Genomic DNA, 25,226 nt, shown 5'->3' with positions numbered 1-25,226 from the left:
GTTTTGTGTGTGAACGAGGAGGGGAATACGTATTGTTACTCTGATATTGCTGTCGGGGAGGGCAATAGGGGTCTGAAGTGGTTGGGAGGATGAGCTTATCGGATTTTTTTTAGGTTAGCTGGGTCCCGTTATAAGCTCCTTTTCCTTCACTTTTTTCCATGCTTAGGAAACCGTAGAAATGCTCTAGGGTTTTGGCTAGAGACTTTTTTGTCCCCCAGCGATGCTCTGCACAAGCTGGCTGGGCAGGGAAGCTCCCCTCCAGGCAGGCCCCGCAGCGCCCCAGGCATCTTCAAGCAGGGAAAGGCCACCCTGAGCCTCACACCACATCACCCCACTCCTTCCTCCACTCTTGACCGAATTTTATGCACTAACTGCCCTGTAACTCATTCAGGTGCAGGGAAGACAGCTAATGGGCTGCTGTAGCCTGCTGCCCCCAATTAACTCTCATTAGCATTTAAGAAGCGGTGAACCACTAGGGAAATGCAAGCAGGGAAAGCTGTGGGCTTCCTAGCAAGGAGAGGGCACGGAGGCAGCTTAAAGGCCCCTTGGCAGGAGGCAGGGCCTTTCCTCCTGCTTCTGGGGTTTTGGCGTGCTTTAGGCTAGCCTAAGCTGCGATGTTAAACCAGAGGTGAGCAGCGGAGTTTTATGCAGGTGGAAGAGCCCATCCTGGGCTGGAGTGTGCTTGGTGCTGCCTTGAGGTTTTCCAGGAAAGCTGTGTAAGAGCCGTTTTAAGTAACTAAGCTAATAAGCATTTTTTTTAGTCCTGATCCAATGAGAATTTGCATGTCAAATAGCAGAAACCCCCTGTGATGTAAGGGAGGGGGATTGCCTGGGGAGAATGAGTTGAACCACTCTGCTGTGAACTAGACCCTCCTCCAGGAGAACAGCCCAAGATCCGGGGAGCGCCCGCGGCTTTCCTTGCAGCTCTTCCCGCCTGTCCCGAGACAGAGCTGCTCCCGCTGCCCCGGGCGGGCTAAGACGTCGGAGCAGGGGAGCGCCGAGCTCGCGGCAGGGCGCCGGGCGGCCGCTTTCCAGGACGGCTCCTTCCGCCCGCCGCCGAACGCGATGCAGCCGGGCGCCCCGGCTGCTATCGCCCCGAGGCAGCGCTTCCTCTTTCCTCCGCAGAAGCGTTTCCCGAAGCCGGCGCCGAAGGAGGGGAGACGCGGGAGCCGGGCGGCGGAGCGGAAGGGTCCCGTTCCCACGCTGCGCCCGCTAACCCCAGTCACGCTGCAGCTCGTGGAGCGGCTGAGCTCGGGTTGCGTTTTTTTCTCTTTTTGTGTCTGAGCCTGACCGTTACCACGACCTCCCGGTAACTGCAGCTTCGCGTAGCCGTGACCCGGCCCCGCTCCGCGAGGCCGCCCGGACCTTCCCGCGCGGGTACCCCCGAAGACTTTGGCGCAGCAGAAACCAGCACGGGCTAGTTCTGCGTTTTCTTCCCTCGAGTCAGCTTGGCAGCTGGATGGCTCTACGCAGAACCTGCTCGCCCTCCCCACGCCTCCGTGCAGGTGTTTTTGCCACCTGAGTTGCTCTCGCTGCCAGCCCTGAGGCAGGAGCAGACCTTGCGTGGACGCCGGGGCACTGAGACGACCCTTCCTCCACCAGCACGGAGCTCCGGCTCCGCGCCGGCCCCCCCGGGCACGTGCCCTGCCTGGCCGCTCGGGGCAGCGCTCCCCTCCGTCCCCTCAGATGCATGCAGAGTTCACCTTAAATTGTTTGAATTATGCACGAGAGACTCCTAACGTTCAGGAATTGCTTTTCGCTCTCCATTCGAAGTGCCTCGCGCAGCGTGGTGCGTGCGCTGCTCCCGCTGCTCCGCGGCGGTGGAGCTGGGGCAATGGGAGGCAAAACGGGTTGCATCGACCCCGCTGCTGCTGCGGACTCCCGGCTGGATCCCGGTACGCACGGCAGAGCCTGGACAGCCCGGCTCAGGCAGTCCACGGTTTTTTCTTTTCTGGGTTCAAAGACTCCCCCCAACCCTCCAGGGCTGTGTTTTCCTCTGATTTAAAGCAATAAAGTTCTGCGTTGCAAAGTGGTGGAAAACTCAATCTGTGTCCCGCCCGAGGGCAGGTCTTTCTGAGGAAAAGGCTGAGGTTTGTGTTGCACCTTCCCCCATTTGCTCTGGCCCATGTCTCCTCCTTCCCAACGTCCGTCAGCCCGGACCCCGAATCCGGCCCCGCGAGCCCTCCTCTTCCTTATTCGTGAAAAGGCACACGCAGCCCGCACGGCTCTACCCGGCGTGCCCCGTCTTGGATCCTCTCCCCTTAGAAGAGGGAAAGCAAAAGCCGTAGCAGAAAACCTTTTAATTCCTCTGCTGCTGCTCCACACCGAGTCCCCTCCGCCGAGGGCCCCCCCGAGCTGCTGGTGGGGTCCCGGAGGCCGGGGGTCCCCGTCGCCCCCCAGCCCCGGGGGGTTTCTCCAGGCTCCGCCAGGCTTCTGCACGGTCCCTGCGGGGAGGAGGATAAAGCGGAGCGGCGAGCGGCTGCGCGGGGATGGAGCCGCTCCGGGGAAGCGGCGCGGCCCGCGGAGCACCCTACCTGCCGGGAGCCTCGTCCGCCGGGCGCGGGAGCCGCGGGGCCTCCGGCCAGTGCCTCCCGCCGGCTCCCAGCCTGGAGAGCGTCCTGCTGACCTACCTTGGGAAGCAGAGGGGATGGCAGGGGCTCCGTGCCCGCCTGCCTGCCCCGCGCCCGGCGCCGGAGCTCACCTCCCGCCGCACCTCCCGGCTGCGGTCCAGCTCCAGCATGTCCAGGAGGGTGGAGAGCACCGAGCGGCTGCGGAGCCCGAGGACGCCCTGGCGAGGGGGGACGCGAGGAGCGGGAGCCCCCCGGCACCGCCGAAGGGGCCTCGGCAGCCCAGGCCCGAGGGGGGCTCAGGGACGAGGCGGGAGCCGACATTCGGTTTCGGAAGCTGCCAGGCCTCCTGCACGGCACCGGGACTGCGCGCGGCGGCGTTCCCGCGCCCGCGGCGGGGAGGAAGACGGAGACCGCGGGGCCGCGGATCTCGCTGGGAGGTTGCACAGACCCCCGCGGGCAACGGGCCCACCTCCCCGCGAAGCAGCGGCCCGTCCCCTCGCGCGGGCGGGGGTTACCCCAGCTCGACGGCGGTTTCCTCCCCAGCGACGCCCGGATCTGTCCTCCGGCCGCGCGGGTCTCCGCGGGGCGCCGCTCGCTCTCCTGGCCCGGCCGAGGGGCCCCGGGGCCGCCTGGAGCGGGCGCCTCGGCTCGCGGGCGCGCCGGGCGTGTGGCGTGCAGTGGGTGACACGGGCGCCAAGGGGGTGGCAGGGGGGAAAGAGCGACCCGGGAGGCTGGCGCGCCGCTGCCATTGCTGGCGTGCGGCTGCGGGGACTCGGGGCTGCGATTTCTGGAGGTTGGGAGGGGAAAAAGCGACTTACCAGCGACACCACCGCCTGCCTCCGGACCAGGTGATGCTTCGCTTGCAGTTGCCTATCGAGAGGGGGAGAAAAGCAGCAGGAAGAGACTCGTACCCCCCAATCCCAGAGGCACAGGGCACGGTCCTGCCGCCCCATCCCCTCCCCGCGGGAGCGTCGGAGCTCGCCCCGCGCTGGCGGATACAGCCATGTGCCGGAGGCGCCCCGGGTTCCTGGCTCCCGGGGAGCCGGGAGGTCTCTCCCTTCGTCCGCGGGAGCACGGGAAGGTCCCCCGGGACGGCGGTTTTGTCCCACTCAGGTTGTCTCCGTCTCTCCTGCCTCGCAGCCCCTTCCTCCGCGCGCCACCTACTTCTCCAAAACGTCCCAGATCGGCGCCTTCATCTGCAGCGCCTCGGCGGCCAGGGCCACGCTCTGCCTGACAGCCTGCGGGGAGCCGCGGGGCAGTGCGCGGCGCGGCGGCGAGTGCGCGGCGCGGCACGGCACGGCGCGGCAGCCCCGGCTTTACCAGCAGCGGCTCGGCGTGCAGCCGCTCCAGCAGCGCCACCAGCACCTCGTCCTCCAGGCGCTCCCGGCGCACGGGCTCCCGCCCCAGCAGCCGCAGCAGGTTGGCGGCGGCGGCGCGGTGCTGCGGGGCGGAGGCGGCTGCAGCGCGGCGCTCGCCCGGGACCCCCTTCCCCTCCTTCCCCGCGAACTGGGGCAAAGCTGACGGCAGCAGCTCCAGCCAGAGCCGTGGGGACGGGGAGGGAACAGGCGGCCCCTTGCACAGGTTCAGCTGTGCTCAGCAAAAATACAACATGGGAGGCCACGGGGAAGGCGCCCGGCGGGTGCAAGACGGCAGGGTGGTGGTGCCCATCCTCTCCCCAGTACCTTGTAGGCTGGCGAGTGGCGCAGCTGGTCCAGCAGGGCCCGGAGGACGGCGGCGCTGGCGACCTTCATGTGCTGCACCAGCACATGCAGCGCCTGCGGGGCGGCACAGCTGGCCAGATGTGCTCCGGGCTCCCAGGCAGCCCGGGAAGGGCGGACGCGCCATGCAGGGACGGAAGCAGAAGCGGCACCTTCATCTGGTCTCTCCTGCTGCCCTGGGTCAAGCACCGCAGCAGCATCGCCCGCGCCGTGCCGTTGGCCTCGTCCAGGTAGCCCAGGCAGGCGGCCGCCGCCACGCCGGCGGGACCCGGCTCCACCGCCAGCCGCTCCAGGGCACCAGTGAGCCGCGGCCAGGCACCGACGGGGCCGCGCTGGGCGCAGAGAGGGAGAGCTGGGGTGTCCCCACCACTGTGCCGTGGCCTGACGTGGTGGCGGCACTGGTACCTGCAGCTCGGGGGCAGCGGCGCGGGCGTGCAGGGCGCTGCACAGCACCAGCAGCAGATCCCCCTTCTGCTCGGGGCTTCCGGCCTGCAGGCAGCCCAGCAGCTCCTCCACCACCGGCGCCTCCAGGCAGCCTGCGCCGAGCCGGGGGCACCGCGAGCCTTAACCCGCCGCAGCAGCGCCTGCGCGATGCCCGCGTGCGGGGCTTGCGGGCTGCTCCCACCGCAGGGATGGCGCGGGAAGGGCTGGGCTCACCCAGGCGGACGAGGCTCCGGGTGACTTCGTATCGCACCGGCGCTCGGCTGCAGCTGCGCAGCTGGAAGAAACCGCGGGCCAAGCGCGGCGTGCCGCCGGCCCCGCGCCCCCAGCGCCGTGCTGCCCGGCCTGCAGCCCCCCGCGCCGCCCCGATAACCCCAGCCCAGGGCCCCGGCGCCAGGCTGGTCCCGCACCCCGCAGTGACGCGGGACCCCCATGCAGCCCTGCTCCTGAGTCCTGCCAGGGGGCAGCGGCATGAAGCGGGTGCCCATCACCCTAACAGCACGTCGGGGACCAGCGCCTCCGCGAGCGATACCTACGGTGCTCAGCAGCGCAGCCAGCACAGGCTCCTCCGTGCTCCCGAGGCAGCCCAGGGCCTGGGAGGGGGCAGAGGCAGCGAGCGAGGGGCGGGAGCGGGCCGGGGGCCGGTCCCGGCCACAGCAAGGGCAGCGCAAAGGGGCAAGCGCTGAGGAGCGGGCACCCTCGCTCCTGCGGCTGCTGGCACCTCACCTGCGCCGCGTAGACCTGCTCCTGCTCCGCCGGCGAAGCCAGGCTCCTGGCGAGCTCCTGCAAGGCACAGGCTGGCCGCTGCGCCGGGGGTCCCGGCTGGGCACGCGGGCGCCTGGGGCGTCGCGCCCACTCGAGGACGCGTGGGCGCCCCCCTCACCCCCACCACCTTAAACCACCCTTAGGGGCACTCGACCTTCAGGCGCCGCCGCCTCTGCCGCAGGCCCTCGGGCTGCGGCGGGTCGCGCCGGGGCTCGGCCGCCGCCGCGGGCTGGCGCCTGGGCACCGGGCAGGCGGCGCTCGGCTCGGACCCCGCCGCGCCGCGCCCCGCCGTCCCGCCGCCGCCTCCCCGCGGCCCCTACCCGGCAGCCGGCGGCTCCTTGCCGGCCCCCCGCGCCGGGGCGCCCGGGCTGGGCGGCGCCGCGGCGGGAGCAGGCGTCCGCCACGTCGAGGGCGGCCGGGGGAAGCTTTCGCGCGGGGTCTGAAAGGGGCGCAAAGAGGCGGGATAAGAATAAAAAGCCGCTGGCGGCGGCGGGGGAGGCGGCGGCGCGGGGGCACCGGGCGGCACCGGGCGGCACCGGGCGGCACCGGGCGGCACCTGGTGGCAGGAGGGCCGCGGCAGCCGCGCGGGCGCCCCGCGCTCCCGCCCCATGCCGGCGGCCGGCGGCTGCGCGCGGCGCCCGAGCCGGGGGCAGCCCGCCGGTGACGTCAGAAAGAGCCGCTGTGATGATGACAGCCCGCCGGTGACGTCAGAAAGAGCCGCTGTGATGATGACAGCCCGCCGGTGACGTCGTTTTCGGCCCGCTCCCCCTCCCCCCCGATGCACACGCGCTGACCCCGGCTGGCACGCAGCCCCGCGCACGCCCGCCCGCCCCCGCGCTTACGTGTGCACGCACGCCTGCCCGTGCACCCACGCACACCCCTACGCGCACATAAACGTGCCTGCTCACATCCCACCCCCCTGCCCAGTGCACACGTGCGTGCACATTCGTACACCGCGGTGCACATATCCACGTGCACACGCCTGCACACATATGCGCATGAAAGCATGACAATGCACATGCACACAAGCGCACACATGCGCATGCACACACGCATCCTAGCACATACTTGTGCATGCACACACATGTGCATGCACACACACCCCAGCACACACATGCACATATACACACACACACACACTCCAGCACACACACATACCCTAGCACACACATGTGCACGCACACACATGCACATCCAGCACATACATGCGCAGGCACACACCCACCCTAGCACACACACCCCAGCACATACATGTGCATGCACACACATGCACACCCCAGCACACACATGTGCACGCACACACACACACCGCAGCACACCCATGTGCATGCACACACACACACCCCAGCACACACACACCCCAGCACACCCATGTGCATGCACACACATGCACACCCCAGCACACATGCGCACACACACACACTCCAGCACACCCGTGTGCATGCACACACACACACCCCAGCACACACACACCCCAGCACACCATGTGCATGCACACACATGCACACCCCAGCACACATATGCGCACACACACACACACTCCAGCACACCCGTGTGCATGCACACACACACACACCCCAGCACACACACACCCCAGCACACACATGTGCATGCACACACACACACCCCAGCACACCCGTGTGCATGCACACACACACACCCCAGCACACACACACCCCAGCACACACATGTGCATGCACACACACACACCCCAGCACACCCGTGTGCATGCACACACACACACACCCCAGCACACACACACCCCAGCACACACATGTGCATGCACACACACACACCCCAGCACACCCGTGTGCATGCACACACACACACACCCCAGCACACACACACCCCAGCACACCCGTGTGCATGCACACACACGCACACCCCAGCACACGCACACCCCAGCACACACACGCACACCCCAGCACACACACGCACATGCACTTGCACGCACGCAGCCACGCGCGCACACACGCACAGAGGCGCGCGCACCCCGCCCCCGCCGCGGCCCCGCCCCGCCCCGCCCCGCGCGTGCGCGCGCGCCCCCGTCCGCGGCCCGCCCCGCGCGCGCCCCGCCCCGCGCCGCCGCCGCCGCCGCCGCCGCGCGCGCCCCCCGCGCCCCCCGCGCGCCCTGCCCCGCGGCGCTGCGGCCGTGACGATGGTGGCGAGCGCGCGGGTGCGGAAGCTGGCGCGGCGGTACCGGCTGGCCGTGGCCACGGCCCTCGCCATCCTCCTGCTCCAGGGGCTCGTGCTCTGGAGCTCCGCCGGCCTCGACGAGGAGGGCCCGGCCGAGGTGCGCCGGGGGGCGGTGCGGGCAGCGCGGGGGCCCGGCGGCGGGGGGCGCTGAGGGGGCCCGGGGGGAAGCGGGGGGTCGTGGGGCGAGAGGGGCCTGGGGTGAGGGGTGAGGGGGTGGCCTCAAGGGGCCTAGGAGGCTGCGGGGGTTGGGGGGGGCGGGCTCTTGGGGGTGCGGCGTGACGGTGGGGGGCCTGGGGGGTGATGAGGGGGCCTGGGGGACCGTGAGGAGGGGGCTGGGGAGAAGCGCGGGGGTCTCAGGGGGGAGTGTGGGGTGCCGGGCGTGGGGTGAGGGCGTCCCAAGGGAGTGGGGGTCCTGGGGGGCGAGGGGGGCTGGAGGTCTGGGGTGCTGCTGAGGGGGCCTGGGGGAGGTGGACGTGATGCGTTGCGTCGCTCCGGGATGGGGTCCCGGGGGTGGCGGTGGGTCCCACGGGCACCCGGCTGCGGGGCGTCCGGCCTGGGGAGGGGAAGGGCAGCACCAGCGTTGGGTCGGGCTGTTGGGGAAACGATGGGATGGGGAAACGTGGGATGGGTGTGAGGGGTGCGGCGTGGCCGGGGCCCCTGCTGCGGTGCTTTAGGGTCACGGCGGGCGAGAAGGGGGTTTTGAGCCTCAGGAGGTGTCGTTTGGGGCCTGCTGTGGGGCTGGGTAGGATGGGAAGCCTGGGGGTCTCAGCCTTCTCTTAGCTTTGGGAAACGTTGCAGGAAGTTGAAGAAAACTGAGCTAGAGAAATACTTAAACATACTGTAATTCAGAGGACTAGTGAGAGTGAGCATGCCAGTGTTCAGGAAGCTCATGGAGACTCCTGCTCAGCTGATCCGATCTGGGATGCATACGTAAAGTGCAGGGGTAGAAGGGTCTGCAGTTGTGGGTTGTCTTCATTGTCAAAATGCTTTGCTAAGGCAAAAGATGTCACTTTTTTTTTTTTTTTTTTAATTTAATTTGGGCCAGCTGAGGCTTGGGCTGGTGAAGGTATTTGCCCAAGGTCACGGACAGAGTAGGTGTTGAGGAGGACCTAGTGCTTCCACTTCACACGAAGCTCTTGACCTCTGGGCTCCTTATTTGAATGTTTTTATTTGTTATGAGTTGCTTGGACTGCATCCAGGCCTGCTGCATCTGGGCAAACTAGTGGTTGAAACTCATTTCTCTCAGAGCACTAGCTCCCCTGGTGAAAGCCTGCACAGCACCACAACTCTTCCTCTCCGGCTGAACACCCAAAATCCAGCCAAGATCCGTGGAGAGTTGCTCACCCTCCCTGGGCTGTGCAGGGCCACAGACCCGAGGCTCAGTCGTATTTGCGTGTCAGTCCGAGGGAGCCTGGTGATTCTGCTGCTCCTGTGGAGCTGGGCAGAGGGAGGCTGTGTCTGTCCATCCTTGACAAGCCTAAGGTAATGAGAAACCCAGGCTTGGCAGGAAGGCAGGAGAGCTGGGAAGAGTGCGTGGAAAAGCTGTGTGTGTGCGGGTTTGAGCTGCAGAGTGAGGTGAGCAAGCTAAATATGGTGTTCCAAAGCTGCAGGTCCTGAGGTGGGAAGTGAGGATCTTTGGAGGGCTCAGGGCTCCACCTTCCCTTTGTGGGGTGCCTGTCTGGATCATCTGTGGTTGCTATGGGTGGTCAAGCAGCTGGCAGGTCTTTTCTTGAGATTAGAAAGTTTTCCCCGAAAGCAAAGAGGTGAGAACAGGAACTGGGAGGCCTCTTGCAAGGAAGCATTTGGAAGGTCTCTAAGGTGATCACTCACTCAGAAAATTAATCCCCAACCCTTGGCTCCCTGGGAGTAGGGATGGGCGGTGAGCTTCTGCACCCTCATCCATTGCTGCCATACACTCAGCAACAAAATGCAGCTGAGTAAATGTAGTGAGGACAGGGGACGCAGAGTCACTCAGGATCGTAAGATATTGGGAGTGTGAGAGCAGAGAGAGATTCAGGGCCAGAAGTGCCTAACTCTGTCCCTTCCTCTTTCCTGTGACCTTGATCAGATCACTTCACCAGCCTCTGCTTCCCCTTCCCTCTCTGCACGGTCCAGCACCACTTGTGTGCTGTTAATGCTCAAGATCACGACTTCTGGGGTTACTGCCATCTCTTCTGAACACTTTTCTCTCTCTCTCTTCCTTGTGCAGCCCCCTCATTCTGCATTAGTCCTCGCCTAATTCCCTGTGTCCCTTCCTAAAACTGAACTGGGCAGCTGACAGGTTTGGCTGTGAGATGTGCTCTGTCATTTGGAGGTGGGGATGTTTCACCACCTGCAGTTTTACCTGCTTCTCTCTGGGGCTTGGGGATGAACTGGCCTCTTCAAAGAAGGCAAGGATCATCCTGAGCTCTACTGACAGCCCAGACACATTAGCAAGCGGGGAAAAGTCCAGTTTAAAACACAGCAAAGCTCTTAATTTTCATGCCCTTCACTGTTCCTGATTTTCGCCAGACCTGGAGGAGCCACCATTCCCCAGGGTATTTCTGGTAAAACTGAGGGCAGGAGAACTTTCCCAGGAGAACCCAATCTTGCAGGCTTGGAATAATTTGGGAAAACTTGGAACCTCCTAATTGCTTGAGTAAGTGGCTCATTCCCGCTAATGGACACTGTTCTAACCAGGCTCGTCCCCACCACAAACCAGCTGTGACTTGCTATAGAGAGCGCAAAGGAGACGTGAATCCTCCAAATGCCATAGAGCATCTGGAGTCGGGTGAGCCCTCCAGATCGGCGCGCTGGGCTGGAGCGTCTGCAGAGCTCAGAGGTTGCCCCGCAGCTGTGGGTCAGAGCTGCGAGCCCCAGCAGCCTGGATCGGCTGGCGTTTGCCTTGCTTTGTGCCCTGGGCTGGCAGCCTCAGCTGCCTGTGCTGCTTAGGTGCTCCCGGGAGGGCTGCTCTGGTCTCTGTTGATGCTGATCTCCCTTTTCTTCCTAGACAGTTCTTTAAATTCTGCTGATTTTCTTTCCTTTCCTTGTCTTCGTAGGAAGCGTCACAGAGAACAGAGCAGGCCAGACACTGACGTGATGGGGTCTCTAGCCAGGGAGCGATACCCGGGCTGGGCTGGGCTGGGGTGCTGGCAGAGGGAAGCAGTTGCAGTTGTGCAGGAGCAGGGGAAGGAGGGTGACAGTGACCTCAGCTGGGCCTGTACGAGAGAGAAGAGGCTCGTGAAGCCTTCTTGTGAGGCGCACCACATCCATCTCCAGGAGTGACAGGTTGGGAACGGCTCTGTGGTGCATATGTCTTGCTGGCTAATAGGACAACTGGCTCCGTTTTTACATACCGCTCTTCTCGGCAGGCTCCAACCCGGCAGCTTCCCGCTCTGAGCTTAGTGGAGGCTGAGTGAGGACTTGCTGAACTTTGGGCTTTGCTGTTCATGTGAGCGCATTATAAAATCATCTCGCAGCAGCTGCACCTTCTCTCTGCCTCGTAACTGGCCTGAGCACATCTGAGCCACCACGCTAGCCCCCCTTGAGAAGGATGTGCTGATTGGATCATGTCACTTCTCTTTGCAAGCCTGCATGTGCAGGATGGCTCATTGCCTTGGCCTTTGAGTCCATCCACACAGCGGCCCTGGATCTGACTGGTCTACTGCTTGTCTGGGGTTAGTTGCATTTATGGATGGTGCTGATTTCAGGATCCTAAAGGCTCCTTTTTTTCTTTTCTTTTCTTTTCTTTTTTCTTTCTTTTTTTTTTTTTTTAACTAAGCAGATGTTTTATGCTGTACAGAACAGAAGTTGAATCAGTCTCCACACAGGTCAGCACTAAGCTTTGTGGTGCCCCTGCAGTGGGAACTTGTCCTTCCTCCGAGAAGCCAAACTGCTTTGATTCCATCAGGATTAAATAACACAATCTCTATCCAGACTGAGAGCTTGGAGAAGAAAGTCCCTCATCTGTACCTAACCCTTTGCAAGCTCCCTGTGTTTATTCGCACCCCACACTGATAGCATCCCTGTTGCAGACACTCTGAGCTTCTCTGGGTAATGACATAAACGCTGGAGCAGTGGATGCTTCAGTCCGAGTTAGTCAGAATGATCCTGCATCCATCAGTCGTGGTGGCACCAGCTGCTCCTGAACAAGTGCATGAGCTTCGTGAGGTATTTGGGGTGGGGGAGGGAGGGTGCTGTGTGCAGGTCTGTGGTGGAGTTTGGCTTCCTGAGCAGTGCAGACTGGGACATGCAAACTGTAGAATATCCTTGTGGGTGGGGGAGAGGATCTGTCACTTGGGAAAAGTGTTTTAGCCCAGTCACGTCTTTATTCTCCCACTTCTTCTTCTATCTTCCTGCTTCCAAGCAGAAGGAGGCATCTCTGAGGGCCTTTATGTTGGTACAGTCCATGGCAGCAATCTCTAGAGACGCTTCCTACAAAACAGTCTCTTCCAGCTTTGCTGAGATCTCTTGAATATTTTTCCCCAAATAACCTATTTTTAGGGGGCTGTGGTTGAGTCCATTTTAAATGTGAGACTTAAGGATGAATTAATAGCATCTGAGTATCTGGATTCCTCTGGTGACTTTGGAATGTTTTGACATTACTGTTGCCTGTTGAGAGCTTGTGTTTGGCAGACACCAAAGTCAACCAACCACAGGACAGAATCCTGTAGGACACCAGATGTTGTTAGTTCTGCTCATCACAATAGTCTCCTCTCTCTTTCTCCACTGGTATTTTTATTTCCTGATTTGTCTTTGAACTTCCTCCACAGTGTCCGTGTCCCAAAGGCAGGGGTCCAGATGGATGTGCCCTCTCTGTTCTGCACAAACAGGAAGAGCTTCTGAGGGGGGAATTGGCCTCTGCGCTGCAAAGGCTGTGGCTGTGCTGGGAACCCTCTTTACAGGTTCACCTGCCAGTCTCTAAAAGTCTCTCAGTGCAGGGAGAGATGGGGTTCCCATGGGACAAAGAAGCATCCTAGTGTCATTCTGAAGGAGAGGGAGGAAGGTCCTCTGAGGACAATTGCCATGTCACTCTGGATTTCAGGTGTGACACTTCAGTCCCAAGGTGGCAGGCAGCTTGGAGATGTATCAGAGGGCAGGGACAGTGGTTGGACTTGTGTTGGGGATAGGATGCAGATAGGGGCCTGGCATGCAGCTCCATGGGCTTGTGGGGGCTGTGGCATGGCATCAGGCAGAGGGGAGACGAGACTGGAGCAGTGACCTCCGGCAGGTGCCTGGAGTCGTCTGCACGTTTTGGGAGAAGGGGGCAGGCAGCCTCTGGCTCTCCTGGGAATCTTGCCAAAAGTCCTGCGCACAAGTCTTAAATACAGCAGAGCAACGTGGCCAGAGTTGTTCCCTGCCTGACTGGGGTGGAGGGATTGCTCTGCTTTGGTGCAGTAATTAGAAGCCATTGAGTTCATTAACTGGCAGCTCTAGAAAGGCTGGCGATGTTTCTAATGATTTTCCCTATTGAGAAGGGCAGCTGGGTGTGCTTGCGAGCTGTGGCCGGGAACCGGGCTCCTTCCAAGGAGACAGACAGGACTGTAACCAAGGGGGGACATCGTGCAGGGGCTGTGCTTCGAGGCAGGCGTGTGGCAGGAGCAGGGGGGTGTAAGCGGAGGCCAGCAGGTCTCTTCTTGCGGGGAGGGGGGTGAGCCCACAGAAGAGATTTGCTCTTCACTTGTCAGTCACCTCCCTGCTCCGTGATGCTGTACGGCGAAAACAGGTTTATAACTCTCCGAACAGATGGTCCTGCGTGGTGACTAATGAACTGTTCGCTGCCTGTCTCGGGCTCTCTGCGATGCCTGTCTGCGTGGAAGAGGGCTTGTCTGGTCCTTGCCGATGCCAGCCGCTCGGAAGTTAAGCGGTTGCGCAGCCCCTTCTCGGGTGACCGTGGACTGCAGGCCAAGGGCAGGCTGTTTCGCCCCAGCGCAGGCTGGTCCCCGGTTCAGGGGCGCTTTGCCGGCTCTGCCTTTCGGCTGCTGCACACAGGGTGGCTGGACGAGGCCGATCTTGCCAGATGCTTTCCAGCCTTTGCACAGCATGGTTTCTGCTGGCTGTGACCTTCCCAGCAGCTACGCCCACGGGGAAGCTTGTTCAGGGAGTTGATTCAGTCCCTCCATCCGCATGAGGCATCGTGTGTCCTCGGAGGATGCTGCTGCCCCTGAAGAGCACCTGACACGTCTCGCTCTGTGTCCTGGGGTGGCTGCGCAGCGGCTGGGCAGGCGCGTTTTGAGTGCATGATGGGAGAGCCCTGGGAGGCCTGGCTGAAACCGGGGCAGCTGCTTTGCTTTTTATCTGTCCCTTGGCCGCAAGCGCGGCCAAGTGCGTGTACTTCCTCCTGGTGGGGTGGGGACAAGGCTCCTCGGCCAGCCCCACGTGCACGACTCCCTGGGAGACTGTGAGTGCGGCTCATAGGAAGGGAACATCCGATGGCACCAGCCGTGGTCTGACAGCCCCCTACGCTAAGCAGTGCCCCTGGGAGGCAACCAATTCCTTCTCTGCCTCTTGGCATCTTCCACCTTTGCTTTACCAGTCAGTTCAGCTGTTTGTGGCGCTGCCAACTGAAGCCCTTTCCCAGCCCCCGGCATCCTGGGCTGTGCCTGTAGCTGTCCAGCTCCGTGGCATGTTGTTGCGGTCTGCTTCTCCCAAAGCATTTGCGCAGGATCGCTCCGAGCAGAGCAGCCCTCGGGGCTCGTGTCCTGTCTCTGGTAACAGCCCATCCTGCAAAGCTGAGAGGCTACGACCAGCTCAGGAACTCGGCCCCACGGCTTCCTCCCCCATTCCCACCATCCGAACTTCCCATGTGTCCAAGAACAACTCTCTGCTCTCCCCACGGCTAACTCATTTCTGCTAATCTACCAGCCTGGCAGAGGTAACGAAGCGTAATTAACTACTCCCTTTACACATAAACTTGGCTCTGTGGGAGGGTTTGTTAAAGGGATTTCTAGAGTAGCTGGTGATTGCAGTGCCTGCTCCAGACCAGTGCTGAGAGCCAGGGTCTAGGGAAGGGAGCACGAGCAGGTTGGGCAGGATCCTGCCCAAAGCCTCTCCAGCGCTTGTAGCCTCAGAGAGTGCAGCTGCTGCTGTCTGGGACCCCATCTCTGAGAAAGATGTGCCTGGCTTCAGTGCCAGCTTGGGCTCCCAGCGTGATTGCGACAGTGAGAAACTGGTCCATTTGCCTGCTGCCGAAACTGCTACCTGCAGCCAGAACAGTCCTGCGTCCGTCCCCACCGTGCGGTGATGCCCTGGCCCACGTGTGACTGCAGAGGTGGCTGGAGGGCAGGCAGGGAGGACTGGCTTGGTGCAAGGACAACTGACGCTGGCTGTTTGGTCTTGCTGCAAGCCAGGGGGCAGTGAGCGATGTCCCCTTTGTGCATCTTGGGTGCTATGACTGCAGGTCTGCAAATCAGAGTCTCCCCGTGTCGGCTCGGAGGGGGCTGGAGGCTATTGCTGTGCGAGGGGCACAGGGCAGTGCAGAGAGGTGCTTTGGGGTCTAAGTCAGCGGAGCGCTGGTCTGACACCTTCCTTTGCTGCACGACTGCTGCTCCCGAGTGAACATCCAACTCCTGACACGCTGCAGCCCTGTGCTGTCATGCTTGTGGCTGATTCAAGCCTGTTCAGAGCAGGAACTTCGAATTCATTGCTGCTCTGGGCTCAGCACTGACTTGCTGCTCTGGGGAGACTGACTGCCGTAGAGGATATGGCAGCCGAGGCTGTTGTGCCCTGGTTTTCCCTGAGGCTGGCAGAGAAGTGTTGATCAGTGAGACCCATGGGAGCACAAGCATCAGGTGCTTCTGGGTGGCCAGGAACAGGGGCTAGAAGCAGGTTGGGTCGGATGGAAACAAGGATGCTCTAGACCGCGTATCTGCAGGGACGGGAGTGGGAGCAGGCCCAAGTTAACACTATCTGTCCTCTCTTCTTTGTCCATCTGGAACTGGGGAAGGAGCGGCAGAAGAAAGCCAGGTTGCTCGAGAACAGCGATGGCTCCAAGGACTTGGACAGCTCTGCGGGGCGCCGGGGCAGCGCAAGCCGGAAGCACGGGCGATGGCGAGGACGGCCAGACAGCCCTGGCGTGCTGGTGTCCAAGGTGGTGAGAGCCGTCACAGCGAAACACAAAGCAGGGCGGAGGCTGCCGGCCGCATCGGACTCCTCCAGCCGGAGGAACCTGACGGAGCGGCGCGGGGATGCCCAGCTGGCCGTCTTCCAGCAGGGCGACACGGGGAGCGTGGAGGGAGCCCCCCAACCCACTGAGTACAGCTTCACCCCCAAGTGTGAGATCACGGGCAAAGATGCCCTCTCGGCGCTGGCGCGGGCCAGCACCAAACAGTGCCAACAGGAGATCGCCAACGTGGTGTGTCTGCACCGGGCAGGCAACCTTATGCCACAGTCTGTGCCCCGCCACTGCCAGCTCTCAGGTGAGTCCTGCTGGGGTGCCGGGCATGTGAGCCACCTGCCTTGTGTGACCAAACTCTTCCACCTTGCAAAAAAACTGCCTCAATCTGTCACTGATTCCCAGATTACAGCAGCCTCTGTAATCCAATCAAAGCTGTGCTGGCCTCCTTTAAGCTGGGCTGTTTCATCCAGCCCAGCCCAGCAATGGCTGCAGAGATGAGAGCCAAGCGCAGCTGCACCCTTCTGTTTTGAGGGGCTGGAGGAAGCATTCTCCCCCCCCCCCAACGTGTCCCTGTCAACAGGGAAGCAATTGCAAAGAGCTGCATGTGCTGCCGTGCCCCTGCCCCGTGTGCTCCGGCTGTGTGGTGAGGCTTGCTCTGGGCCGTGCTGGTCCCTGTGATCCCACTTTGATCAGATCCCCCCAGTTTATCAGGAGCTGTGTGTGGCGAGGCGGTGGGGTGCCCCATGCTGTCCAGAGGCCGGCGGGGGGCTGATAGCCGTGTCCATCCCCGCGCAGGGAAGGTCAGCCCTGTGATCCAGTGGGACGAGAGCCGGCTGCAGCAGGCACCCCCCGGCAAGCCAGTGCGCATCGCGTACATGCTGGTTGTGCACGGCAGGGCCATTCGCCAGCTGAAGCGGCTCATCAAGGCGGTGTACCACCAGCAGCACTTCTTCTACATCCACGTTGACAAGGTATGCGGGAGGGACAGTCGCTGCCGGCGGGCTGGAGGAGGGGAGAGGATGCTGAGGGTGCCTGGTTTAATAACCCGGGCAGGCAGTGAGTGAAGTCTGCATCCCCTGTGGGGCCTTGGTGCTGGAGGAAGAGCCTGGGCAGGGTTTGTCCCTGCTGCCTGGGGAGCTGTGGCCTGCTGCCCCCAGCTCCACATCCCTGGATTGGGGCAGCTACGATCCACCCCTCCTGCACAGAGCAGCCTTGTCTCACTGCTCTCCTCCCTGCAGAGGTGGCTGGGTGGGCTGGGAGCTTAGCCCCTTGGGCACAACCCCCTGCACACACAGGCAGGAAATGTAGCCTCTCCTCAATGCTGATGTGTTCTCGTTGGGGCAGGGCTCAGACTGTTTGCCCTCCCTCAGCCCAGAGAGTGCAACATCTGCACTCTGCTGCTTTTGCACCTCGCTGCTCCTTATTTCTGTGTGCTGACACCAGCCAAGAAATAGCAGAAAGGCTTGGCTAGCAGTAAAACGCCACCCATCCCAAGGATCACAAGATCCCAGGGAGATGTGTGGCTCTGTCTGGCAGAGGTTATTGGAAGGAAAAGATTGGCTGAATCAGATACTCTGCTCTGTCCTGGTTGCCAGCTTTTTCTCTCAGTAACGTGAGTTCCCCAGTCCATGCTCCCTGAGCAGGCAAAGGCAGGTTGTAGGATTGTTACCACGGGAGCCCCTCGGGAGGAGAGCTGGCGTGTCTGGCCAGGCTGCAGGCTGGCTGGAGGCACAGCAAGCTGGGACCCGGTGGGCATGGATGCCTCAGCCATTCCAGGCAGTGGCTGGAGTCTGGCTGCGTTAATGCCCTTCCACAGCTCTCATTCAGCCCTTGAACCAGGGTTTTCCTCCAGCACAGGCTGGGGCAGCCCTACTGCTTGATAGCTGACACTACTCAGCAAGGCAGGCAGGGGAATAAGGAAGGCAGCAAGGCTGTCTGACTCAGGGCAGGTAGTGAGGAAGGATAGTGAGGAAGATGAGCTCCCTGCTAATCAAGAGTCCTGTTCCCTGGCAGCGCTCCAACTACCTCCATCGGGAGGCATTGGAGCTGGCCCGGCACTACCCCAACATCCGTGTGACGCCCTGGCGCATGGTGACCATCTGGGGAGGTGCCAGCCTGCTGAAAATGTACCTACGTAGCATGAAGGACCTGCTGGAACTGGCTGAGTGGCCCTGGGACTTCTTCATCAACCTGAGTGCCACTGATTACCCCACAAGGTAAGGATCCTCCTGGGTCAGAGGAGAAAGATGGAGTGGTGAGGGCTGTTTGGTGCCGCAGCAGCCCTGGCAGCAATGCTGCTGGGAAGTGTAAGGAGCAGTAGGGAGCTCAGGGCAGATGAGATTGGAGATGGCAACCATGTGCTGGTGGTGCTGCTCCAGGGCCAGGCTGGTCCCGTCTCTGCTGAGGATCCCAGCCAGTACCTTGGAGGCTGTTTTTTCCTGTGGTCTGGGTGCTGCAGGGCGAATGCACGTGTAAGTACATGTGAATGCACAGGCGTGCACCACCCCACACACCCTTACCAGGTGCCAGACAGCAGAGAGGCCAGATCTGTCTCCTCAGCAATGTGATAAGGATTTGAGTCAGTGTCTGTGAAGCAGCTTTAGGCTCCCTGTGTTTGGTGACTGCTGCTTGAATATTTTCTGGGTTACTTTACTTCAGAGTTTATTAACCCTTTCTATTTTGCATCTCAGGACCAATGAGGAGCTGGTGATGTTCCTGTCCAAATACCGAGACAAGAATTTCCTGAAATCTCATGGTAGAGACAACGCCAGGTAACTCTGGGGGCAGGGCCAAGCTGGCCAAACAGACAGGGAGGGGTTTCTGAGAAAACCTGAAACAGTCAGGGCAGGAGGCTGTTCTAGCTGTGGCTGCCTGGAGCACAGCGGTGCTGATGTGGGGCCAGATCTTTCATGATATCACCTCGTGGCTTTATATTGTCAGAGATCCACTCTGTCCCAGCAGAGTGGGTGTCACCCTTAGCCCTGCTTGCAGCTGTAGGAGGACTCTCATATTCAGCCCTTATCCCCGTGTCCAGGTTTATCAAGAAGCAGGGCCTGGACCGCCTGTTCCATGAGTGTGACTCCCACATGTGGCGGCTGGGCGAGCGCCACATTCCCGAGGGCATCGTGGTGGACGGGGGCTCTGACTGGTTCTCGCTGACACGCAGCTTCGTGGAGTATGTGGTCTATGCGAACGACCAGCTGGTGTCCCAGTTGCGGCAGTTCTACACCTACACGCTCCTGCCAGCCGAGGTGGGTGCTGGTTGAGGGAAACAGGCAAGGACAGCCCAGAGCCACCTTCGTTGTGAGCACTGGTGTTCCCATCTCGACTGAATTTGTTCTCCTCAAGACACACACAAAAAAAATGATGCTAGATCTTATTCCCACTGCAGTTAATGTTTCTGTTCCATTTCATCCATGCCTCAGATAGCTGTTAAGGGCAATGGAAAACCTTCTTCTGCTCTGGCAACTTTGTGCCTCTGCTTTGCCCAGGCCTGGGACAGAGAGGCAGACGGCTCAAGAGTCGTGTTTTTATCCAGCCTGCTTTAGCTCCAAACACTCCTCTGGGCTGGATAAGGACCAGTTTGGGTACACAGCCTGTTCTGTTATGGATTACCCTGTATTGGGAACTGGGATGGATTTGCATTCAGGATCTAGCACAGCCTTTTGCCTGTTACTTGAATGTCCTGTTGCTGTGTGACTGAGGGCTGGGGGGCTCCACTAGCCTCCCAGTCTCCATCCCTACTGGGTCTCATGTCTGTTTTCTGCTGTGCACAGTCCTTCTTCCACACAGTCCTGGAGAACAGTCATGCCTGCGAGACACTGGTTGATAATAACCTCCGAGTGACCAACTGGAACCGGAAGCTGGGCTGCAAGTGCCAATATAAACACATAGTCGACTGGTGTGGGTGCTCCCCAAATGACTTCAAACCCCAGGACTTCCTACGGCTACAGGTGAAAAAGATCCTCCTTTCTTCTCCTGCTCTCCCCCTCCTCTCTGTCTCTCCCCCCGGCACTCTCCACTCTAAGCTCTCTTGCGGACAAGCCTCTGGATACTGTGCCAGCTGATGTGCACGTCTGCAGGGTTGGCTGTCCAGCTGCAGTGGGGCTCAGCACAGACCTGCCTGTAAAATTTGGGCAGTGGGGTTGCACTGGGTATCCTGCTCGGCGGCCAGGCTTCTGCTTGCTACGTTGTTCCCCTTCCCAGACTTTCTCTTCTGTTTTCCTGCCCTCTCCCTGCCTATTACTTAGGCAAATGTCTTTTCAGTAAAACCACTTCAGAGAGATTTGCTCCCTGGCAAGTCAAAACGCCTTGTGACAAACTGTCTTTTTATAGCCAACCATGCTCTAACAAGCAGAGGTTTGGCCAGAGCGAGGCAGGTTTGGGAAAAGATACATCCAGCCCCCAAAAGTGAAGTTAGTAGAATTTGCTTGCCAGGGGCTGTGGTCTTGGGCTTAAATAGTACAGGGCCCTGATTCTGCAAGCTGTGCTCTATAGCCAGGCCTCGTGCTCTGCAGAGGCTCTGGGGTGGTGGGGGCCCCTCTGTACAGAGATTGCAGCTGAGGAGCTGAATGACACACGGCTGCTTCTGAGCGCAGGAAGGGGGAGGCAGTGGGAGGGATGCGAACCTGACTGTATTACCAGTAACCGTGCTGTGTGCTACCACTGATCCTGCCACAGAGGGTCCTGCGTAGAGGCTGTTTGTGCTTTGCTGCTCTCTGGTCTGTGCCATCAGAGGGGGCAGGATGGGTCCCGTGTGTTTCTTCCCTGTCTGTCTCACCCCCAGCTTTCATGTTGAGATGGGAGGGCAGAAGGGGTGTAGCCAACACTGTTAGAAATACCATTGCTTTTCCAGCAACTCTCCAGACCCACCTTCTTTGCCCGCAAGTTTGAGTCGACAGTGAATCAGGAAGTGCTGGAGATCCTGGACACGCACCTCTACGGCAACTACCCCCCCAACACGCCGGCTCTTAAGGCGTACTGGGAGAACGTCTATGACCGCATCGATGGGCTCAGCGGCCTCAGCGATGTCACCCTTACCTTCTACACAGCCTTCTCCAGGCTGGGGCTCCGCAGAGCCGTGTCCACGCCAGCGCTGAAGGCAGAGAAGCTCTGCAGGTGTGGCATTTGCTGCTTGATCCACGCTCCAAGTGTGACCTGCGTCTTGCACTGGGAGGATGCTGAGGGTCACGTGTGCAACCTCTTTCTCTCTTCTCTGTCTCTCCAGATTGGAGCCCCGGGGTTTCCCATCCAGTGTGCACTTATATTTCTATGACGACCGTTTCCAGGGTTACCTGGTGATGCAGGAAGTGCAGAACTCAGCAACAGGGCAAGCAGAGTCACTAGAGGTGTGGATGATGCCCCAAGGATCTTTGAAGCTGGCAGGTCACGGAGGGCAGACAAACAGATTACAAAACCTTGAGGTAAATGGGGAAAGTTCTCACAACACTCACTTTCGTCCCCTGCTTCTGCAGAACACCCTGCCCTTCTTCCTCTCCCCCACCCGCACACTGAGAGGGACAGAGAGATGTGGTCCCTTCATTATGTTTGAGGACAAACCTTTGTCCAGGATTTTTCCTCTAAGTTCTACATGTGGGGAGGTGTTACGGCGTAGGATATGGAATCTGTTGGTGGAGAAAAAAACTGAATGGCTCTTGGGAGAGAGCTGAGGCTGTTGATGCCCCGTGCCTTAGCTGTATTAGACATCAAACACAGCTGGATTGGTATAGTGGGCAGGCAGGAAAGCAGTGAAGGGTGCGTATGTATTGCACTGGGATAAGAGCTGAGACCATCCCCAGATCTCAGGGTGAAACACAACACCAGATCTGGTAGCATCTCGCAGCCCAGTGTCTCTCTGCTATGCACCTCCTGTCCTTCCAGGTGGGCACGGAGTGGGATCCCAAGGAAAGACTCTTCCGCAATTTTGGAGGCCTGATGGGGCCTTTTGATGAGCCAGTGGCCATGCAGAAGTGGTCACGGGGGCCCAACCTGACAGCCACAGTGGTGTGGATTGATCCCACGTATGTCATTGCCACTTCCTACGACATCACGGTGGACGCTGAGGCAGAGTTTACCCAGTATAAGCCTCCCCTCAACCGGCCCCTGCGCCCTGGCATCTGGACCATCCGCCTCCTCCAGTTCTGGGAGCCCCTGGGGGAGAGCCAGTTCCTGGTGGTGCCACAGACCTTCAACCAAAAGCAGCCTCTCAGGAAGGGTGAGGATGCTCTGCAGATCAGTGCTGGGGCTCTCCCTTCAAGCAGTCCAAAGCACTTCCCCCAGTACTGACCTTGCTGGGCTGCAGCTGATGGCAAAACAGGAGCTGCCATTCCCAGTGGTGTCCCCTTGCCCACATGAGTCCTCAGACCAGCCACTGGGCAGCTGTGGATGGCCCCCTTGCAGGTCAATTAGATCCCTCCTCTTTCCATCCGAGAGCAGCATCCCTGCTCCCGGGCGTGGGCTGGGGGAGGGCTGGGGGCTGCAAGGGGACGGGATGCTGAGCCCAGCTGGGAGGGTGGTGGTAGGGAAAGCAGGACGTCGGGACATTACCACGTTGCTGACACCCTTTCTCTCCTCATCCTGCCCAGATGATAGCAGCTGGCTGCATGGCGGTCCCCCACGCAACGAGTACATGGAGCAGAGCTTCCAGGGCCTGGGGGGGATCTTGAACTTGCCACGTGCGGAGGAGGTGGAGAAGGACGCGGTGCGGAAGGCGCAGCTGACGGGCAGAGCACTGGATGACTGGGCAGACGGCGCCATCAGCACCTTCTGGTCCGTGGCGGACGTCTGCGTGAGCAGCCCCTCTGTCTGCTCCGCCCTGGAAACCTGCACAAAAACCTCCTGGAGCTCGCTGTCCCCGGACCCCAAATCAGAACTGGGGCCCGTCAAACCCGATGGGCGGCTGAGGTAGCAGGACCAGCCGTGGCACGGCGTTGGGAGCAAGGAGCAACCTCTGTCACTGGCATGGTGGGGAAGTTCTCTGGACTACATCACCCCGTGAGATTTGCACCATAGTCACTCAAGGAGGAGAGATGGGAACCTTCTCCTGTGGGTTTTTTTGGGGGCAGAGGGGAAGGTGCAAGACTGGGACCTTGCCCACCTTCCCCAGGAACGGGCACTTGCTGGCCGGAGGAAAGCGTGCTGGGGCACCCGTCACCGCAGGGCACAGGCGGCAGTGGCGGCTGGGAAGAGCAGTGTGTTTATTGCTCCAGGGCCTTGGAGCCTTGGGAAGGGGTGATGGGGGAGGGAGGAGAAGGGAGGCTGGCAGGCAAGTAGGCTCTGGGCCAGCTCAGCACCCTGCCCAGCCGCGGGCTGGATCTCTGCAGGATCAGGCCGCTCCCTTGGGAGGGCTGGCAGCGGGCCCTGGGGACAGGGCGGACCGGAGCAGAATGGGTCGACGCCTGCTGCACGCAGGGAGCTGCTGCTGGCCCAAGGCCTGCATCTTATCCCCTCCACCCCAGCCCTTTAGTTTGTATTTTTATAAATACAGAAATATATACGATGCAAAGTGCAATAGAGACGAGACCCCCGCACTGGCCGGGAAGTTCTTGTGTCTCCGTCTCCCTTCAGACTGTAACATGACTTGTTCTCTTGGGTGTCCTGGAGCTACAGGACAGGGTGCTGGGTCATTTAGGGTTTTGTTTTGTTTTTTTGTTGTTTGTTTTGTATTGTTTTGCTGTTTCCCTATTTCCTGCTGGGGGAGTCGTATCCTGCTGCCCCTCGAGTAGGGCTGCCCTGTGGTCGCAGGGCCCTGCAGGCCCTCCAGAGCAGCGGCCCGACCGTGCCAAATGTTTGGACCTGCTGGTGTTTCTTGGTGGTCGGGGAGGAGCACTTCTTTTTGCACCGTTTAAGTTCAATAAGCCACTGTGGAGTCGGCATCCCTGTCTTCGCTGTAGTAGAGGCTTTGGGAGCTGAGCACCAAGACACTGAGTCCCCTGCCAAAATGATTTCTTGGTCCGAGTGAGACGGCGGTTCCCCTCGCTGGAGGGTTGCCTTGTGCCACGGCTGGTCGGCACAGCCTTTTCTCCCGGGAAGCAGAAGCTCTCGGGACTTCCCTGGCCGAAAGCCCAGAGGTGAGAGATGGTCTGGCCAGCTCTGTCCCTTCCCCAGTGTTCCTGCTTCCCCCCTTTTCTGGAGGGAACGCGTGCTGCCTCCTCCAGGGAGGGGTGCGGCGGGGCTCCCCCCTCCCGCCTTCCCCCCAGGCCGTGGGGGCTCCCTGCACCCTTCTTTCTCTCCGCGGAGAAGCCCCAGTTTGTTTTTTCCACCCCGGGAAGCTGTCCTGCGTGCCATAGTGAACCGCCGCGGGCCGGGGCGGAGGAGCTGCCGGCCCCGGGGCGGGCAGGCGGGCATGGATCTCACGGACCCGTGCTCGGGGCGAGGGCGGACGGAGCAGCTTGTCCGGGGCCGCGTGCGGTCGCGTTTTGACCGTCTCCAAGGATCCGTGCCGTCCTCCGCGTCCCCCCGAAGCCCAGGGCCCTCCTGGTCCGCAGCGCGGAGGTCGGGCTGCCTTTCGGTTCGCGTTCACCGTCTCCCCCTCCGGTTTAAGGACACCGGTGCCGAAGGAGGCAGCGTTGTGAAATCTGCCCTGCCGCACGCCCAGGGCGGGATGGAGACCTCGGTGGGCAAGGGCAGCCGCAGGCCCGCTCCCTCCTCGCTAGCCGGGCACTCCGGGGGACATGGTGCGAGACGCGCCGGGCAGCGCCTGGCCCCGGGCCGGGGCAGGACGCCGAAACTCTGTGTCAGAAGCGTTATGTAAAGTTGTCTTAAATATGCAACATCACCACAAATATATCTATATCTCTACCGTGCGGTGTGCTGGGTTTTTGCCGCGCGCTGAAAACGCTGCGGGGCGGAGGGGGAGCGGCGAAGAGCTCGAGGGGGGCCTTGGCGCGGCTCGTCCGTCCGGGCCGGCGCTCCCCCGAGCGTGCCCGCGGGGGACGTGGCGGCTGGGGGCCGCCGGGCCTGCGTCGCCCCGGTTAAGCTGTGGGGCCTCCCCCGCGCGTCTGCATCCCTCGGGGGGCTGAGGAACCGGGGGGGGGGCGGTGCTCAGGCAGGAGGCTGTGTGACTCGCCGCGCCAGACAGCGGGTTAGTGCAGCCGCAGCCGTGCTTCGCCGTCCCTCCGCGGCCGGAGCGGGGAGCGCCCAGCTCCGCGGCGGGCGGCCCGCCCGCGGGGGCTCAGCCGCCCGCCCCGCCGGGCCGCGTTGCCGAGCGTTCAGATTGCACTCAGCCTTCACGTGCTAATTAACTAATTAGCGGGCGCCTCCTGTCGCCGCCGCGGGGCCGGCTCGGCTCGGCTCGGCTCGGCTCGGGCCGCGGGGCCGCGCAGGGCCCTGCCCCCCGCCCCCCCCCCCCCCCCGGTCCCCCGCCGCCCCCGCGCCACGTGCGCGTCGCCCCGGCAACCGCCGGCGCCGCGTTCCGCCCGCGCTTGTGGCCACCGCCCCCCG

General features: G+C 61.4%; 1 protein-coding gene across 1 annotated transcript; it reads left to right on the top strand.

Moving 5' to 3' along the window:
- Positions 1 to 7,652: 7,652 nt before the first annotated feature.
- On the top strand, positions 7,653 to 24,585 carry XYLT2 (xylosyltransferase 2). The gene is made up of 11 exons (XM_062591837.1): positions 7,653 to 7,787; positions 15,615 to 16,086; positions 16,581 to 16,756; positions 17,799 to 18,001; positions 18,476 to 18,556; positions 18,820 to 19,036; positions 19,562 to 19,738; positions 20,641 to 20,903; positions 21,013 to 21,208; positions 21,666 to 21,999; positions 22,370 to 24,585. Exons 1-11 carry the CDS (start codon positions 7,653 to 7,655, stop codon positions 22,690 to 22,692), a joined length of 2,577 nt encoding a protein of 858 aa, XP_062447821.1. The 3' UTR covers positions 22,693 to 24,585.
- Positions 24,586 to 25,226: the final 641 nt, after the last annotated feature.

Source organism: Rhea pennata, chromosome 19 (assembly GCF_028389875.1).
Source record: "Rhea pennata isolate bPtePen1 chromosome 19, bPtePen1.pri, whole genome shotgun sequence".
NCBI classification, from domain to species: domain Eukaryota; kingdom Metazoa; phylum Chordata; class Aves; order Rheiformes; family Rheidae; genus Rhea; species Rhea pennata.
Note: the sequence above shows the minus strand (reverse complement) of the source record. Positions and strands in the feature narration are given on the sequence as shown.

Bases quoted from the DNA above. Each gene is read 5' to 3' on its own strand.
- XYLT2 (XM_062591837.1), top strand. From the start codon at position 7,653: ATGGTGGCGAGCGCGCGGGTGCGGAAGCTGGCGCGGCGGTACCGGCTG. The intron at 16,087-16,580 runs GTGAGTCCTGCT...ATCCCCGCGCAG, and splicing joins CCGCCACTGCCAGCTCTCAG to GGAAGGTCAGCCCTGTGATC. The intron at 18,557-18,819 runs GTAACTCTGGGG...CCCCGTGTCCAG, and splicing joins CATGGTAGAGACAACGCCAG to GTTTATCAAGAAGCAGGGCC.